General features: G+C 38.1%; 1 protein-coding gene across 1 annotated transcript in view; it reads right to left on the bottom strand.

Moving 5' to 3' along the window:
• Positions 1-19,231, bottom strand: part of LOC107701915 (E3 ubiquitin-protein ligase rnf213-alpha-like) — a 49,422-nt gene that overhangs the window by 16,739 nt on the left and 13,452 nt on the right. The window contains 32 exon segments of the mRNA XM_016504068.1: positions 870-1,057; positions 1,165-1,374; positions 1,468-1,625; positions 1,802-1,932; positions 2,370-2,561; positions 2,774-2,909; positions 3,001-3,154; positions 3,292-3,350; positions 3,441-3,563; positions 3,638-3,759; positions 3,843-3,938; positions 4,037-4,161; positions 5,225-8,830; positions 9,452-9,601; positions 9,705-9,880; positions 10,022-11,294; positions 11,385-11,549; positions 11,867-12,004; positions 12,349-12,566; positions 12,660-12,819; positions 12,924-13,537; positions 13,649-13,801; positions 13,880-14,053; positions 14,148-14,340; positions 15,164-15,286; positions 15,689-15,787; positions 15,889-16,041; positions 16,160-16,319; positions 16,487-16,542; positions 16,701-16,893; positions 17,073-17,288; positions 18,380-18,639. Coding sequence (XP_016359554.1) covers positions 870-1,057; positions 1,165-1,374; positions 1,468-1,625; positions 1,802-1,932; positions 2,370-2,561; positions 2,774-2,909; positions 3,001-3,154; positions 3,292-3,350; positions 3,441-3,563; positions 3,638-3,759; positions 3,843-3,938; positions 4,037-4,161; positions 5,225-8,830; positions 9,452-9,601; positions 9,705-9,880; positions 10,022-11,294; positions 11,385-11,549; positions 11,867-12,004; positions 12,349-12,566; positions 12,660-12,819; positions 12,924-13,537; positions 13,649-13,801; positions 13,880-14,053; positions 14,148-14,340; positions 15,164-15,286; positions 15,689-15,787; positions 15,889-16,041; positions 16,160-16,319; positions 16,487-16,542; positions 16,701-16,893; positions 17,073-17,288; positions 18,380-18,639 — 9,974 coding nt within the window.

Here is a 19,231-nt window from a genome sequence, read left to right as displayed (position 1 = left end):
AAAAAAATGCATGTGATCGCAGCGGTGCCTTACATGTTAAGGTAACATAAGGTACACAAATAAAAGTAAACCTTTTACAAATTCGAATGACACATTACTCTTATCTGGAAGAGCAAAAATTATGGCGTATTTTAAGTTGTTTTCGGTGTTAATCGGGAAAAAAAAAAACACGTGATCGTGGTGGCACCTCCATGCCCTAAGCACGCTTTAGCATCCATAGTCCACAGAAACACTTGGAAATGCACCTAATAGGTTTACATAAATGTTACCTATTTAAACCTAGGTTAAACGTTTAATCTAACATTGTGATATGCTTGAAGTTTTTTAGTTCTATGGATTTTATTGAAGGTACCTCAAGTCAAGTCTTGATTTTAAAAGTCTAAACTGATCAAATATGAGGTCAACTCACTGTCGGCCGCTAGTTCATCACTTTAAAAAATTAAAACTTGAATTTAACAAAACATTTTTCAATATTAACTTAAAGTAACCATTTTGCAATTAAAAACAAAAGTGGACTATTTTTAATGGCTGCAGTCGGACGAATTCTGATTCTGTTGGACAAGGGCAAAGCTAGGGCCTAGATTTGAGGCCCGTGCAGGGCTTTACAATGAGGGGCCTTGTCAAAAAGGTAAAAAGGCTCTGAACCACTGATCTAAGGTATCTAAACAGATATAGGAGCAACCAAGTCCCACACTGTCAGACTGAAAAACAGCTTACTCCCCAGAGTTGTAGGTGCTATCAAGCAATAATGTAACAAAAATAGACAAATAACATGTTACTTGTACATGCTGTAACATTTCACAAGACTCATGATAAGACAATAATTGTAGATCTCATTAAAGACAAAAATTTTAGAGCTCATAACTCACTGGATGTGGGTGACCATCTGTTTGCTTTTCTCTCCATAGTGGCGTAGGCCCTCCTCACAGCAGACCAGCTCAATTGGGACCTGTAGTTTTTTTACACATCTAAGCCAGGCCAGACTCTGAACATCTCCATCTAGAGTCTGGGGCTCCAGGTATTCAATACAGGCCACAGCAGCGTACATATCTAACACCTGAAAAACAGAAAGGTGGTCAGGGGGAAGTAAACAATCACTGTAATACACTGTGACAAATATTTTCATGCAAACTTCGGCAGCAGAAGGAAGTTGAATGCAATTACCAATTCTGTGCCCTCTCTGGCACATCTGTTATCAATTAGCATGTGAGCAATCTGAGGCTCTATACTGATCATCCTGTAGAGGTTCTGTATTCGGTTCTTGAAATGATGGTAGGCAGCATGAACCCATGCAAGAGAAATGACTTCAGTCTCATGTGCTTCCTGACCGCCTCTAAGCTCATGTACACCACAAGTAAGGGCGCCACGTAAGAGCTACAGTAAAAGGTAAAAACAACACACGAACAAGTGTGCTTGGATGTGTAGATGATGGGTAGAAATCTAGCTCTGAAAGGGTCTGTTACTCACCTTGAGATCCACCTCTGATGTTACATTCATGGTCATGGAGATAAAATCCTGGAGATACCTGTGGAAAAACTCCATCTGCATCTCTTGGGTTGCTTCAGAGATGCACCTGCCCAAGGGGGTCTTCCAAAAGAACTCTTCAAATTGCTTTATAGAATGTCCTGTTGAAAGAAATGCCAAAACAGCTTTTATTGTTTACATTTTCCTGTTAAAAAAACAAACAAAAAAAAAAAGAGTTAAAGGAAAATGAAAAAGAACTCTTCAAGAGAACATACCTCATTTAAAAATGATTGGTCATTAAAAAAAACATAGCAAGTGAAGAAGTTGTGTAAAATACCTTCTCGCTGCAAAGCATGCACCCAGAGTTCCTCTAGACAATCTTTAATCCTCCAGCTGAAAGGCAAGGTGCAACCTATGTTCCTGTCGACTGCAATGTGGTTCTGAACCAAGATTGTCTTCGTCTCTGAGCTATAAAACATAGTGTTTTCAGTTACAGCAATGACTTTTGCTAATTGTAGACATGATTGCTTAGAAAACATTGTTAGTGTATGATTAAGATTTACACAACATGCTCTTCTTGCTTTTCATTCGTGGGGAGAATTCGAAATACCATAATGTTCATTGCCATTAATGTTATTATTTGGGTAGCTACCTATATACCAGTTGAGTAACTTGCTCAGACGTATTCTCTTTTTACTGTTGCTCAGAGTCAGAAATAACAGTAGTTGACCTTAAAAAAAAAAAACTGACTGAGCAGCAATGCTGAGAATGCAATGCATATTTGCTTTGCGTTATGAATTCCTGTCAGACACAAAGTACAATCAAGCTTGTGAAACCAGGAGCATTACCATATTTGCATATGTTTTGGCTCGCAAAATGCACCTTGAAATCAAATAATTACATACTTGTTTTCCACTCTTGTGTAAGGAACATTTAGTAACTTGAAATCTCCAAAAATGTCCAACCACAGTTTCTTCAAAGATTCTTCAGAATTTCTATCCAGCAAGAGGTCTAGATTGCAGTCACGGTCAATAATTGAAACAAGTTGTGCAAGGAAGGGAGTTACTACTGCTTGAACTCGCCTCCACAGGGCATGTCTAAAAAACAAACAAATAATAATTAAAAGTAGAGTTGAAGACGGTAGGAGAAGGTAAGAGTAGAAGGTATAGGGTAAAAGACAGAATATATAGAAGGTATAGGGTTTTACAAAGAGCCTATAAGGGCTAGTCAAGCCAATGAGGTTCCATGAGAACATCTGAAAGGCTACAATCTAATATACTGTGCAAAACACTCTTTATCTTACACTTACCTAAAAGTCCCACCTTCTTGCAATGCATCAGTATTTAGTGCTTCCTTTGAGACCCAACTCTTGGCAGAGATTGTGTTTTCATCATGAGTCATCAATAGAAAATGAAGTCGCTTCTTTAAAGTTTTCAGAAATTCAGCTGGTAACATAAATACCTAAATATCAGTGATCCCTTATAAGACAGTTAATGAAAGCTATAAAGAATAAAAATAGAAACAGCAATCTCTCACCATGTACAGTCTTGTTGTCAGCCAAGAGCATTAGCAGAATCTCTACTCTCTTGGTGCTACGGGTGCTTGCCTCTGTCTGATCTCTTAGCATGCCAACTGCACTCTGAACACAGCTTCGCACTAGTGCTGTGGTGTCCAGAACATTCTTCCAGCCCTGAAGAGCACAAGAAATACAACTTAATTTTTACTTACTGAGCCTTCCTAGAAATGTACTGAACTGAACTGAACAAGGTGGCAATAGTATCACAAAAATACTGAAAATATAGTGCTGCTGTTGAGGATGTGACTCACAGTATTGTCTTCTAGCTCCATCTTTTCTTCTTCTGTGTACATGTCATCAACCTCCATAGCTGCAAGCAATAAAAATGATTTTAATTTTTTTGAGAATGTGAATCAACCCAAAGATAATGCTCGATATTTTAAAAATAAAATGACACCACCTTCAGGTTCATCTGCTTTTTCTTCAAACAGCTGGCTAATGGTCAGACACTGCAAGGCTTTTATATCAAAGACAAAATCTTTCAATCTTCTGAGGTCATCAATGTGGACTGACTTCCATGGCCCTTATAAAAGAAACTTTAGAGATGAGATTTTCGCTAAAACAAACAGTGTTGGTCATTGATGAACTCAAACTTACCACCATTAAATCCAATGTAGGAAGTTCCACCATTCATTCTGGGTAGTTTAGTGATGAAGTACACAAAAACCTTTTGATTGTCCTCTTTCCTGAATTTGTTGATTTCATTGATCGAAGAATACCTGGAAATATATTTTAAGTTCAAATTACGCTGCTTTGCATTTACTGAACTGGCAAAATATGCCACCAACCACATTTAACTCACTTTGCAGATGCAATGACATTTAACCTTTGGGAGCCTTCATCAAAATCGGATTGGATGATAAGTATCTTGTCCCCAGTGGTGTTTTCCAAATAATTCCTGAGTACAGAGAAAAGGGTTTTAATTCATTTAATTAAGAACAAATGTGCATTTTTGTTGTGATGTGACAAGATGTAGTGATGTTGTGAGCACAATACTTGATTTTCTTGAGGAATGAGTGTTCCGTGTCAAATTGCTGTAGTGAAAGGAGCTCTATGTTTTGAACTACGTTCTGTAGCTGTTCAGTTTCTGCAGCAGTCAGAAGCCTTGAGAATGTAGTCACCTAAGGATTAGAAAAAAAGAATGCAGGTGCTAAGATTGAAATTTTATGAATTGCTCTAGAGCAGTGGTTCTAAAACTTTTTTGAATTCCGTATTTGAATTCCCCCCAATGTAGACTAAGATATTTCTGGTGCTTCTGCTGTAATGAAAAAGCTGCTTGGCTTCAATCTCTTTATTTAAAGAAACTAGAAGTGTCAATATTTTAAAATATCCAAGTAAAATAATTACAAATAAGTAAAATGACTAATTCCACTGCCAGCTTGCATCTTGATTTTTTAGCTGTTTTACCTTATTTTAAACCTTGTTTTAAAGATTTAGTTCACCCAAAAATGAAAATTCTGTCATTAATTACTCACCCTCATGTTGTCCCAAACCAATAAGTCATCCGTTCATCTTCGGAACACAAATTAATATAATTTTTGATGCATTCCGTGAGCTCTCTTACCCTCCCATAGACAGTAAGGATCCTTACACGATCAAGGTCCAGAAACGTAGCAAGGACATCTGTAAAATAATCCATGTGACATCAGGGGTTCAGCCGTAATATTACAAAGCTACGAGAATACTTTTTGTTTGCTGACACAGAATAGCATACGTTGTTTATGTTCAGTGGATACTCTCCAAAATGGCGCCAGGGTGATGATGAGACGACAAATTGTTGAATTAAGTCATTATTTTTGTTTTCTTTTGTGCACAAAAAGTATTCTCGTAGCTTCGTAAAATTACGGTTGAACCCCTGATGTCACACAGATTATTTTACCGATGTCCTTGCTATGTTTCTGGACCTTGATCGTGTAAGGGTCCTTGCTGTCTATGGGAGGGTCAGAGAGCTCTCAGATTCCATAAAAAATATCTTAATTTGTGTTCCGAAGATGAATGGAGGTCTTACTGGTCTGGGACAACATGAGGGTGAGTAATTAGTGACAGAATTTTCATTTTTGGGTGAACTAACCCTTTAAACCATCTTTTTAAAGACTGCTGAGGCCCCCTAGTCAGTTCTAGCCCCTAAACAAAAAACACTCTTCTACAGTAATAATCAGAGTATTTAAAATTCAATGGATTTACCTCTGTGAAAAAGGCATGGCTAGGCCCAGCTTGCTGTAGGTGAGAAAGGATGAAGTCAGCAAGGGAACTGTGCTTCTGGTCTTCAAAGTATACCCTTGAAAAGTGGTCACTTTCTACATTGGACAGGGAAGTGCAGTCCAGCCTAACCACGGCATCTGGTGTTGCACAGTTTAAAAGGATCAATTTAGCCTCATCTAAGATCACTTTTCTAGGATCTGAGAGCTCCTGCCCTTTGATATGCTCTGTAACTTGTAGCACAACAGATGCACAAGTGTCCGAGTGGTAGCCAATGAAAGCATCAGCTGGAAGGTAACGGCGTGCTAGGGGAGCAATTGAGTGCTTGCCTCTAGCAGAAATGAAGGATTGAACCCACTGCTCAAGCTTCTCAACAAGGTCTTTTTGCTCACTCTTTAGTACAGTATTGAGGTCAAGATAATGTTTCTCCAATCTGTTGATCAATGGAATGGGAAACTGCTTGTACACAATGTCCTTCTCTTCAATGACAATGAGCCTGAAATCTCGGTGCACTCTGCATTTGACTCTGTGGGTTCCAAGCCCCAAATCCACATATTTCTGACCTCCAAGGCTAACGTAATATTGGTTGAGGGCATCATACAAGCTTTCGTACAAGTTCTGCAAGTTCAAAAGCACAACGGTTTGGCCAGTTTCCATACAGATCTTGACACGGTTAATATTGCGGCATATCTGAGTATACTCCTGGTCTTTTGGAAAGCTTGAACCAAAGATAATCTCTGGTTGGTACTGGTCTGAAAAAAATGTCTGCTGAAGAATTTGAAGGGCTGCATAGTTTTTGGTCAGAACCAGAAGGTATCTGCATTCTTCATCTTGTCCAATGGCTGTGATGTTCTCTCTTACAAGCTCAATGGCACTGATAGTCTCAAGCCTGGGTTTGATATTTAGTCTGCTGGTGAAAACTGTGACAGCATCCACATTATCCTTGCCACTGAAGTTCCTCAGCACAGCCCTCACAATCTGTTCTGCATTAGGTTTCTGATCATTAGCTTTGGCAACAGTGAACATCATCTTTATCAAGCTGTAATAGTCTCGCAGGCCAAAAAAACCTTTTCCCTGTTTCTTACAGATGTTCAAGTAAGCACGGGCAAATGGCTGAAAGTAATCTCTCACCCTTTCAAGGATCATGGCATCCGAGGAACATATTCCTTTTGCACTCTCAATCAACTCCTTTTCATCAGGATCACCACGTGAAACAAATATCCCTCTATTCATCTTGGCTGGGTCCAAAGCCCAGTTAGAGATACCGACGAATCCCACCTTCTTGTGTGGTACTGGCTGATCATCTATGCATCCCTCTTCCAGCAAAGGATGTAAAGTTTTCAGAGGCATTTTCTGGGAATCCTCAGCCAAACCTATCTCATCTAGCACTACCACTGAGACATACTCTGATAGATTCTTGCCTTCCTGAAAACGGGCACATTGCTTGAATGTATTGATAATCCCATCTGGTGTAGAATGAGGACTGCACTGGAAGGAAACTAGATGAATTTGCTTCAGTTTTCTAAACAGATCAGAATGGGCTGCTTGGCCTTGCATGCCATCTGCAACCAGAGTTTTAGACAAGGACTTGGAGCTTCCAGGTTTTCCAACCAAAAACAGAGGTATTCGTAGTTCAATGCAAATCACCATCATGAAGACATTTTCCTTCAAGGCATTGTTTCGGGCAATGGTTTCACCCAACGGAACACCACTCAAAAAAAGACCCTGAATAACTGAGATCTCCTGCATCACTTTCATTGGGCTGTAAGTCTTTGGAAGGTACCCGCAAATTTTTTTTCTGTATTTCTCTTTATCCTCCAAGCAGGCATGGTAACATACACCAACAGCCATAATTAACGACCAAAGAATTGGGTTTCTTTCATCAATATCCCTCTGATGTTGATCGTTTCTCTCTGCTCTCTGATTACTTTCAAGCTGGGCAAGCTCTGAGAGTAACATTGGGAGGTTTTTGTAGAACCAGCCTAAAACTTGCATGCAGCGCTCCACATCCCTAAGGCTCACAAAACTACATTCATCCTGTCTTGTTCGCATATACTTCTGTGAGGCTGACAGAACATCTGTTATGGTTGTGACATAGTCTGAATCAATGGAATGGGTTTCAGCTACCCTTTCGACTATTTGCTTGATGTACATTTTTTCAGTATGGTCATTGAGCTGTCCAAAGTCCCAAACTAGTGGAATCATACTAGGTGGTAAGGCCTGCACTCTGTACACTAGCTGGCGAAGTGGAATGGATCCAAGTTTTTCATCTGTTTCCTCAGCACGAACTCTGTATCCCAAACCAGCTGACTCCAATCTCTTGATCATTACATCCGTGTGTTTCCTGTATGGGTTGCAAGCGGCAATGATTTGCAAGCCAGTGTCACCTGTCAAATCCTCTCCCTCAGCAGTGTTGTCGCAAAGGATTTCCTTAATGCTGCTAATGGCCTCCGTTGTGTTTGCTTCATCAAAAAACAACACAGTGCCAAACCCATAATCCAGCTTGTTTCTTAACGCCATGGCCTCTGCTTCTCTCACTTTGGTGTAAATCATGTCTGAGCTTGTCCCTCCATGAACCTTGACTAATTTCATGTTGTCAGTGGCAACTCCACTTCTGTGCATCTCACAAAGGAATTTTATTAGCCTGGTTTTCCCACATCCTGTCTCACCCATGATTATTACAGGAATCCCACAGCGGAAGCGCATGTGAATTGCCAACATTTTCAAAATGTTGTCTGTGGTGAGCTCGTATGTTTCATCTGGGTCAAGCGGCCACTGTATTCCCAACACCCTGGAAAGTCTCTCAATTTTCTCCCATCTTGGGAGCTGGTCAAAATCAACATTAAAAGGAACTCTCTGTAGTTTGAGGCCCTCATAGAGCTCTCTGGTCATAATGTTCTGCTTGATCACTCTGTTTGTTGATGGATCAATTGCATCAATCCCATTCTGCGCATTTGGCTGAAGATGAAAGCCAATGAATGTCATGGACTCATGGTCATCATTGAAGAAAATATATGGATGTGGTTCTGACTCCCATCGCTTTCTTATCCTAAACGGAGCCAGATCCTCTTCATTGGTAGAAGAAAGGTCATTGTGCAGTCTCCCAGGACTCTGGTCAGAAATGCTAAGTGAAGGAGTGGCGAAATCCTTTGCCATGAGAATCATAAAATTAACAACAAAATTTTTGAATCCCAAAAGAGTGTCCCCTATGAAAGAAACATCACAGAAGACCGATCTCTCACAATCCCGAAGCTGTAAGTTCAGGAACCAAGTGAAATTCCGCAACTCTGCCCAGGAGGGGTCTACAATGCCGCAATACACAAACAACATCTGCAGGCATTCAACATGAGTTCCCTCAATTCCTTGGTACATGAAAGCATCCAAATTGACACCATTGTAAAAACGGTGCAGGTACTGATAAGGCCGTTGGTAGGCCTCACTCTTGAACTCTTGGTCATCCATAAGGGGATCATCGCCCTGTTCTAATGATGGATCTTCTTGTATTCTCATTTCCAACTCAAGGACCTCTTTGGGTGGACGGCAGTAGACACTTGGAAACACATCCAAGAAGGCAGATGGAACTTCTGCACCCTAACATGAAGAGAAAAATTAATTTATAAAGCATTTGTCTAATTAATGACAACAATTCCTAAGTGTAGAGGTCGACCAATTGATCGGCCGGCCGATTAATCGGCCGATTTTTGGCATTTCCGACAATAGCCTCCATGATGTCATCACTCGTGGCCAGCGCACTCTTAAGCAGTTTTGAGCAGCAGGCTGTGTAATATGTGTGAAATCTTTTATTTTTGTTATCACTATGGCCATTTGACTTATAGCAGTGTCCAGTGTTTCCTATACATTGAGTTATTTGTTGCAGCTCATCACAATATCAAAACTGACCGCCACAAATAGATTTTTCCAAAAGGCTTATACTTCGTTGAATAAAATGAGCGCTTCAAGTTTAAAAATGTTTTAATGCAGCGCCTACTACTACCATTACTATCTTGTACCCTGCAATAATTATTTGCTCAAACTCACTTTTATGAGATGAATGGAAAAAAAAAGAAAATCGGCCAAACTTATCGGGCAAAAAAATCGGCATCATATATCGCCCATCGGCTGCCCTGATTTCTAAATATCGGCATCAGCATCGGCCAGTGAAAAACCCATATCGGTCGACCTCTACCTAAGTGATTTAATGAGTTAACTTACAGCTCTTCGATCATTTCGGGATGTCCCAGGTCTTAGTATCTCGATGACATACAAGTGCTTATTACTGCTTTTCCACATGTTTCCTTCGGAGTCCATAAGGTATCCAAGGATCAGCAGCCTGAACAGAAATTCATGAAGTCCTTTCTTTACCTGCAAGTATATAAACAACACTGAAAACAGCATCAACATTTCTTTCTATTTCCAAATAAAATAATAAAAAAAAAAAAAGAAAAAATCTAAATCAGGTAGCTACCATGGTGGTGACATCAAAATGATAGACTGAAAGCTTTTTCTTGGGGCTGTTGAGCAAGGACTGAAGGATGACATTTTCATCAACTCTTGGCTCAATTAACCTGATGCACTTCAGCTGTGAAGGCTTCTTGGTGATCTTCAAATTCTCATACATTCGTTTAATGTAAAGTGATTTTCCTAGAATGCACCACACAGATGTAATTTAGCATCTTACACTTTTAGCAAAAATAATTATAATCACATGTAGGGTAATTTATTTAGCTGACACAAATTCTGAAAACTAGCCAATTTAAATCCATTACTTGAATATATACTCACCAACTCCTGATCTTTCTGAGGATACAACACCCACACACTGTCTGTCTTTGAACACAGCAGCAGCACTGGATATGTCAGCTGGTACTGTAAAATGCCTAACAAGGTATTGCTGAATACTGACAATTGGTTCTTGGGGAATCAAGTGCAATCTAAATTGACTAAAAGCTGAAGGAAGGTATGCATGTTCTCTGTTAGAGCTGCAGACCAACACAAGTCTGTAATCATTTCTGCTCCGTGCACTTTGATGCTGAAAAAATTGTTCCACTTTGTAGCTGACTTCATAGGTAAGTTGGTCCACATAGAGCATTGTGTATATCTTCTTTCCCCTGTAGCCAGCAGAGAGACAGCGCCTGAGGAAAAGTTCCACTTCTTCATAAGAAGTGAAAGCACTACAGAGGAGTACTTCATCATAGGTTGGTAGAGGCTGACCCTTGCTGCTCATGTAAATTGAAATGCAAGATATCAGAATTTCTTCAGAAGGGCAGATGATTAAATTTGGTTTTCCAGTAGCCATTCCATTTGGAAGTTCTCTCTGAATGTACTTTGTTCTGTCATCCTGTGAGGAATCAGCCTTGTGTTCGCTGGGGCTGTTGGCCAAAATTTCAAGAAGATATCCAAGTCTTCTGACATCAAGGGAGTCTGGCAGAAAATTGTTCATGTTCCGCATGTAAGCATTCCAAATCACACCTAGCTTTTTTGACCCATTAGCATCCCCCAACTGGCTTGCCAAGTCATCAATCAATGGGCATGGCTCCTCAATACTCTCGTTCTCCATCATACTGGGGACTTCCATAAAAGTTTGAAAGTCTAAGTCATCATTTTGCTCAGGAACCTTTTTAATTACTTCATACTGAAGCCTGTGCCAAGCCTGTCTCAAATCTGAAGTGGTGCAATTAGGTTTGATAAAGGAGAGCATCATAAGAACTTGATCTTCCATTGCAGCCACATTGCCCTGGGCTAGCTGATGGCACAGGTAGACTACCTGTTCCGCAGTGTAATAGTTTAAGTAATAATGTTGAGATCTCTGCTTGTCCATAAAATCTTTCCAGAAGCATAAGCAGCTCTCCATTTTCTTACAGACTTCTGGCAGCTGTTCTGTGACATCGCCTTCCACCATGACAACACTGACAACATTCCCTAAATTGAAGTCCAAAATGATACATGCTTCTTTACGGTTACAGTTGATGTTTGCCTCCCAGTGTCTGAACAATGGATTTCCAGCAACAAACAAATCAATGAATACAGAGCCCAACCTCTGTACACTGGCAAAAACCTGGAAAAGGAAAATAAGTTAATTTGGGGATAATTACAGCAGTCATGGTGAAATATAACAGAATAAAACATCTAAAAGGTAAAAAGTCACCTCTGCAAACTGATCGACTTCACACTGGCCCTGATCTCCTTTGCCAGACATTAGCATCAGTTTATTTTGAAGATCTCTGAGGTCTTCCAGAGAATAAATACGCCTCTCACAGCCCTCATCATGCTCTTCCATAATATGTAGCTTCAGAATATTTTCCAAACACAACTGAAAAAAAGCAATACTCAATGTTTGATATTTCTTAAGTAATATCGGCATCAAGTGTGCCATTTAATGAAGATAAGAAAACTAAAAATAACCACTGAGATTGTCACTGCTTCTCAAGGAAACTATAAAAATCAACCAACTAAACCAGCTTGGACCAGCTAGAAACCAGGTAGCACTTTCCCAAGCAAACCTACCCCTTCAACCTGATTTTAATTGGCAATCCAGTATAATGTTAGCAAATACTCCTAAGTATTTCAAAATTTCTGTGTGCATCGTCTGTGCTACATTTATTTGAACTCAAACAGTTAATAACAAACCTTCTTTTGATTTTGTGCACTGATAATGTAGATGCCTTTTGTGTTGATAGCCGATGCCAGAGATAGAGATGACAGCTCCACTGACCCATGACTGTCCTTGACTGTTTTCAACCATTCTATGTGTCTTGCAGAGTCACACTGAAACAGAGAAAATGTTGGTGAACAAGAAAATCCGGTAACTCTTTAGAATAGGGAACATTTATTCACTATTAACTACGACTTTTCCCTCAATAAATTCCTAATTTGCTGCTTATTAATAGTTAGTAAGGTAGTTGTTAAGTTTAGGTATTGGGTAGGATTAGGGATATAGAATAAGGTCATGTAGATTAAGGCATTAATATGTGCTTAATTAGTACTAATAAATGGCTAATATTCTAGTAATATTCATGCTAATAAGCAACTAGTTAAGAGACCCTAAAATAAAGTGTTACAGAAAATCCTATTTTCTTCCTCTAGTTAGTAAAGCTAGCAGATATTCTTACCAATTTCTTTGGGAGGTTGGGATCATTGTCAAGTGCCTTCCATAGTTTCTTCAGCATTTCTTTAAAGTGCTTGAAGCCAGCATCTGGCTTCAAATCATAGAGCATTGAGGAGTAGCCAAGAACTGCATCATGAAAACAGGCTACACGATCCACATCCAAATCATTCTCTCCGGCAGAGATGGAAGCCAAATCCACAAAGACTTTCAACTCATTGATGTCTGAAGTCATAAAAATGAATAACATTTGCTTATAAAACAGCATAAGAATTAAGAAATCACATTCAATTACCAGCACAAACACCTATTATTTACCTTCAAGAGCCTCTTTAACCCAAATAACAAAATTCTTTCTGAGGCCAAGCTCCCTAAGGCACAGTCTACGGGACTCTGTGATGTCCACGAGCACAGTTTTTGCCTGCATCAACTCATTGTCAATGCTGTCAAGACGCTCCTGTTTAAATTCCAAGTGTGTCTGAAGGGAAGAAAGCCTCATGGGTTTACCACATGCCTTATTTTTTATTAAAAATGCATTTATTTGACAATAGGAAACATAATGGTAAAAATTAGATGACTTACAGTAACAAGCAACTTCTCCAAAACTTGAAAGTCTCCTTGTAGGCCGAGTGTTTGTTTGACCATCATGACCACCTGAGCTGACTCCACTGCCAGATGAAGCTCATGGTACTGCTCGATCTGCTGGATTCTTGTCTGGACCCAGCATTGGTCATCATTGTGATCCAGTTTGCATATAATTGCAACTTCAGCTTCCAGTTCATCATATTTTCCCTTGTAGGCTTTGAATGTTACATCAACTTCTTCAAATGTTATTCTACCATCTTTAAGCCTTGTGTATATGTTTTTGTAGGCATCATAACATGGTTCAAATATTTCACTATGAAGATCTTCGAGTGTGATATCCAATTCCTCCTCTGAAGATATTATTCCATCATCTTTAGAGTTCTTTGCAAACACTGCTGCCTGTTTCACCCAACACGATTTAAAAATGTAGCTGTCTTTATAGCGGTTTAGAACATCTGCCATAGATCGAACATCATCTTCTAGCTCAAAGTAGGTGACTACTCCTGACATTTCAGAGGGAATCGGATTTATTGAACGAATTTCCATGAACTCGTCCAAGTCCATCTCATCAATGTCAATATTCTGTTTTTCTTCCAACCCTTCAAAATCAACTGTAAAACAGAACAAATTTAGTATTAAAATGAAAACGATCTGTTAGTGTAATCTTCATGAAAGCGATGTTATTGTCAGAAGCTCAGCAGATAATGTGGCATATACTATACCCATCACATGCTCTTGCAGATTGCGGCTCATTGTAATAAGAGCATCCACCAGTGCTCTCTCATGATTAATAGACTTCACCTCCTCTTGTCTAGACTGAAGAAGTCTCCTCATGGCAATGGTGTCCTTGTATTTTTCATCCTCACAAAAACAGTCTGTAAAAGCAGTAGGGTAATGACTACTCACATTATTGTATGGTAAAAGGGTCAAATCTCACATGTGAGGTGTTTTACCTAAATTAAGCAGCTCAAAGAAAGTGCTCCTCTTTTGCAGTATGTGATTGAGTAGCTTTATTGCTATTTTCCCAGTCACAACTTGATTTAAAATGTTTGAGAATAATGAGGTTGCCATGGCAAATTTCTCTCTAGCCTCATCAGAAAGCTGATCAATCAGTTTTTCATCAGCACCTGCAGAAGAAATAAATAAATAACTGTCATGCTGTTTCAGTCTCATTAATGGTAAACACAGAAACCATATAATTATAATAACCATATAAATTACCATGAAGCTGGAAGATATTCTTAGCTGCTGTCCAGCCCAGAAGATGTTTGAGAACAACTTCTTCTTCCTCCAGATAGGTCCCGTTGTCATCTTTTGGCCAAGACTTTAGGATGATGGTAGACACAAGCTTTCCAAATTTCCAGTTTATCCGATATTCATTTAATTTCTCAAAAAGTTTCCCCTCGGATTTAGTCTGTTAAAAAAAGTCTGCACAGTAAGTGTACACTTCCCATATTCAATACCACACAAAAGCTACCCTAACAACTGTTAGAAAGAAATTTGAAACCATGTACTTTCAACAATGTATTGCTTAAACCAACACTGAAAACTCCAAAGAACAGAAAAGTCTAACATCAAATTAATTTTTATCTCTATGTGCTAATGACTTCTGAATTAACATTGTCACCATTTATTCCACTTCTCGTCAAGTGCTTTTCCTTGTTTTGCATTAAAATTGTGCAGCTCAATACTTGTACAATACTTGATTCTGATTGGTCATTTGCGGCAGTAGGTGGTCAGATGTTCAGAGGTCTTACTCTTGTTTCATACAAGCACAACTGTTGTCATCTGCATCTTAATTTATTGACTCTATTGAAAAGGAAATTGGAGGACTTCAGCTCTAAAATTGTTGCAGCGTTCTTGTTGCCATGGCTGATTGTTTTGTACATTGTAATGGATTATTTTTCCTTGTGGAATGCTAAGAAAATACTATACAAGTAGGATTTTAAGACAATTTCCACTCAAATATTTCATATTCATGTTATATATATTTTGCACAGCCATGTAATAAGGATAACTGTACATTATTCCTTACATGTTTTCCTCAAAGAAAGAAAATTGTTTGAAACTACCTAATTATAGGAAGTGAGCAAATATAATTTTTGGGTGAACTATACCTTTCCATGCACACACACAGGACTATATATTATACAATCTATTTTGGTCGTAATCCCTAGCACTAAGCATTTCAAGCCAGCAGTGAACAAGCCAGTGAGAACAAAGTGAACGGCCTTTACCTGGCATATTGTGGTAACAGCCTGGAGAGCACACTTCTCGACACTACCCACCAAATAAGGATGGGAGCCATTAAGTTCCTCAATCTTTGAACAATAAACCTGGATTTGATCCAGTTGATCTTCCTAATAACAGTAAAAATAAATAGTTTATTTACAAGTACAGAAAATGTTGTCAAAGATAGCTGTAACATTACAATGTCAATAAACGGATTAATATCTGATGACCCTAAAGTACATATAAATTGATAGTAATTATCAATCCAGATTGCAAGTTCAAAACTGTGAAGCTAAGACATTTCTTTTGCTGCGTCACTGTAGATTCAGTATTGGTGCAGGACATACTTTCAGAATATTTAGTACAGCGTTACCTGCACACCAGTGGAATAATGAAGATATTTAATAAAGTTAATGAAACTGAAAGTCATGAATTTGTAATTATTAGTATTTTTTTAAACAAAATATATAAAATAGTGGACCATTTTCCAACCCAAGTAAACATGCATACTGGAACTGTGTAATTAATACCTGTTGATATTTCCCCTCAAAGTCTGTTGTAAATGTCTCTCTCCATTCTTTAGTGAAGTCCTTACTCATGAAATCTATGGCTACAATGTTATTCCAAATCTGTCAAAAAGAACATAAAACATAATTATTGTAGTAAATTGTATAGATTTAAAATTTGCGGAATGGACTGGTTAGCTTGTATGAACATTTGTTCTGCTTACCTCAATTTCTGTAGTGAAGCTGGCACACGTCATATAACTTCTGTTTAAAAGTCTACCTTTTAAAGTTTGTGTGCTCCATGCTCTGACAGTTTGCTTGGCCTCATTGAGTAATGCAAGTATCTTCTCAGAAAAAGCGTCTGCTTGTTGTGATGCCTTAAAGATTAAAAAAATATTAAATTTGTCACACTGAATCTATGGTATGTCTTCTGAATGACTACTGGCTTTAATCAGTATTTTAAAATAAAGATATTATGATTTCAGAATGGAATACCTGGGCAAATCCTGATACAGAGGCGACAAGGTTCATGCAAGCAACAGGAATATCAGTGAAATTGCGTCCATAGCTGTAGTAATGAACTAGATTGCAGATCTTTTGTAGAAGCTTGCAAGTTGCTTGTATGCACTGAATGCCATAATCCTCATTTGGACAGCTAAAAACAGTAATGAAAGCCAGTTAGCCAGTGTACTTTGTTAGGGTCATTGTATTTGTTTGGATCAGATTTTCTTCTTCTGTATTTTATCTTACATTTTTGCCATGCGCCCCCAAGGCAATAAAATCAGATTTTATGCAAATCTAATGTATTTTAGTGAACTTTACCTGTATTTTTTTTCAAGCAAGTAACTTTGAATGTGTGCCAGAATCTCTGCTACACTCTAAGATAAAAAATATTATAATCAAATATGGACAATGCAAACAGCAACGTTTTTCAGAGTTACAGTTCCTTTTATTTGCCAAAGATATACTGCAAGTCAATTTAATCTGTTCTGGTTTGTACATATATGGTTATTTGTTGTGATGGCTTGATACTCACTGTGGATGTTAAGTAGTTTATATCAATGGGGCATTTCATGGTGAAAAGCTGTAGAATGTCCAGGAGCTCTGCTTGGATGATAGAGCTGCACTCGACCAACTCATCTATTGTCATCAGATACATCCAAGACCGTGCCAGCAGTTTGTCCACCTCCACCAAATGTCCATGGGTCTTCATGAGATTGAGCATTGCCCTAAAATAGAGGGATTCAACAGACATCAATGATATATTAATCATATATTAATATGGTCATATATTAAAGTGGGTTCAAAAGTTTAACACTAACATGATCTAACCTAGAATTGGGAAAAAAAATAAAATAAAAAACAAATCGCAGAAAAACATTTGGAAACCTACAGACAAATTTAGTACCTTCGATCCTGGGATCTGGTGGAAGTTATATTAGCTGATTTGAGTCCCTGCAGTCCAGCCCAGCTCATATCATATTGTGAGTTGACCTTAGAAGACACTGGCTCAAATGGTTTTGAAGTGCCCTTGAGAAGGTGCAGTAGTGGAATTACAATGACCCATTTGGACATGTCCTCTGCTCTCACTCTGTTGATCAGTTCCTTCACCATGTCAGACAAGCTGAAGAGCAAATCAGTTATCAAACGTTATTAAAAGATTTTAAATAATAACGCTTTTCTCAAAACAAGCTGGACTCAAGTCTGTTCTCTGTATATTAAACCAATATTCTGAGATTTTTATAAGCTGTATTAATGCCGATGTCTGTGGCATGCTGTTGAAAAATAAATTTGGCAATTTGTAAAAACAAACACTTTTACAATACAATAGAAGTGGCCAACTGAATTGGAGGGGAGCACACAAAGACTACTTTTATAGTACATTTGAAGGGATATTTCATCCAAAAATAAAACTTTTGTCATTATTTATTTCACCCTACTTTTGTTTTCAAAAGAAGAAAGAAATTCATACAGGTTTGGAACAACATGAAGGTGAGTAAATGATGATAATATATTTAAATTTTTGGGTGAACTCTCTCTTTAATGCAATATGTATTCACTGCATAGAAAAAACAACAACAAACATTCTGCTGAACCTCTAATTTTGTATTACATGGGGGGAAAAAATAAGGGTTTAGTTGAACATAGGAATGGGGAAATTAACATTTTTAGGTGATCTATTTCTTTAAAAACAGAAAAGTGAAGCTCATAATATGCTAAAGAATTTCTTTGCAGTTCTTCCTCAAAAGGTATAATTTGAACAGTAATTAATCTGTATATAAATCTGTATGAAAATTTGTCTTTTTGAGGCAGAATTATGATTGATTATTTTTTTTAGTTATGTAATAATTGATTAATTGATAATTGAGTTCTTTTTTTAGGATTTTTTTTGTGTTCTTGTTATATGTACACTATTTGCTGTGTTCAATACTGCAACCATTCAGGTGTGCAGGGAGTGGGTCTTTATTTGTTATAAAAGGTAAAATATTTGTAATTTCACAAATGTCCAAATAAAATGACCTTGAAATCATTTTGCATTCTTAAATGTACCATGGTTTGCACATGTTCTACAGTTAATTTGATGTGATGATCTCTCAGACCATGCAGCCTTGGTCCAGTCACAACATTTTCAGTTTATTCCGGAAGTGTTTTGTTTTGCAATATGTTCTCTCCAGATCTCTATAATTAACTTATAACCAAGATAACTATACTCACTTTTCTATTCCTGAGAATGATTCTGTTATGTCCGTCCAGAAAGATAGGAATTTATCCTTAGGCAATTTTGGCAGGCACAGGGCAGTGCAGAGACGAGAAAGAGTTCCCTTGTCTAATTCTAAACGATACTGTTGCCATACATAGAGCATAATAAGGCCAGCCTTCAGTGGCTCCTTGATGAATTCACTCTTTTCCTCATTGTCTTTCTGTAACTCGGGAGTCACCCGCTCCAGCATGAACTGCTTCAGAAGCTTTCTCACCTGACATAATAAAAATGAGACGATGTTAGGATTTCATGTATACATTTGCATTTGAACACTAAATACCGGTTTGTGCTCTTAAAGGCTTAGTTCCTCAAAAAGTGAAAATTCTGTCATTATGAACTCAAGTTTATGTCTCTAACTTTAAATGTGTATGAACGTCCTTCAGTAAAACACAAAAGTGCAATATTGCATAAAATAATATTGCAGAGTAGCGTTTTCTATTATATTAAAGGGGTCATATGATGTTGCTGAAAAGAACATTATTTTGTGTATTTGGTGTAATGAAATGTGTTTATGCGGTTTAAGGTAAAAACAAAACAAAACATTATTTTCCACATACTGTACATTATTGCTTCTCCTCTATGCCCCGCCTTTCTGAAATGCGTTGATTTTTACAAAGCTCATCGGTCTGAAAAGCAAGGTGTGCTGTGATTGGCCAACTATCCAGTGTGTTGTGATTGGACGAATACCTCAAGCGTGTGACGGAAATGTTACGCCCCTTACCATATTGTGATGTCCTGTCAGGCCGGAACGACAATTCAAAAACATGAAAACCCATTATAAACGAGGCATTTGTTGCATCCAGTGG

The sequence above is a fragment of the Sinocyclocheilus anshuiensis genome, unplaced genomic scaffold (genome assembly GCF_001515605.1).
Source record: "Sinocyclocheilus anshuiensis isolate Anshui unplaced genomic scaffold, SAMN03320099.WGS_v1.1 scaffold498, whole genome shotgun sequence".
NCBI lineage: Eukaryota > Metazoa > Chordata > Actinopteri > Cypriniformes > Cyprinidae > Sinocyclocheilus > Sinocyclocheilus anshuiensis.
The sequence above is the reverse complement of the archived record's forward strand: the minus strand, read 5'-3'. Positions and strand labels throughout refer to the sequence as shown.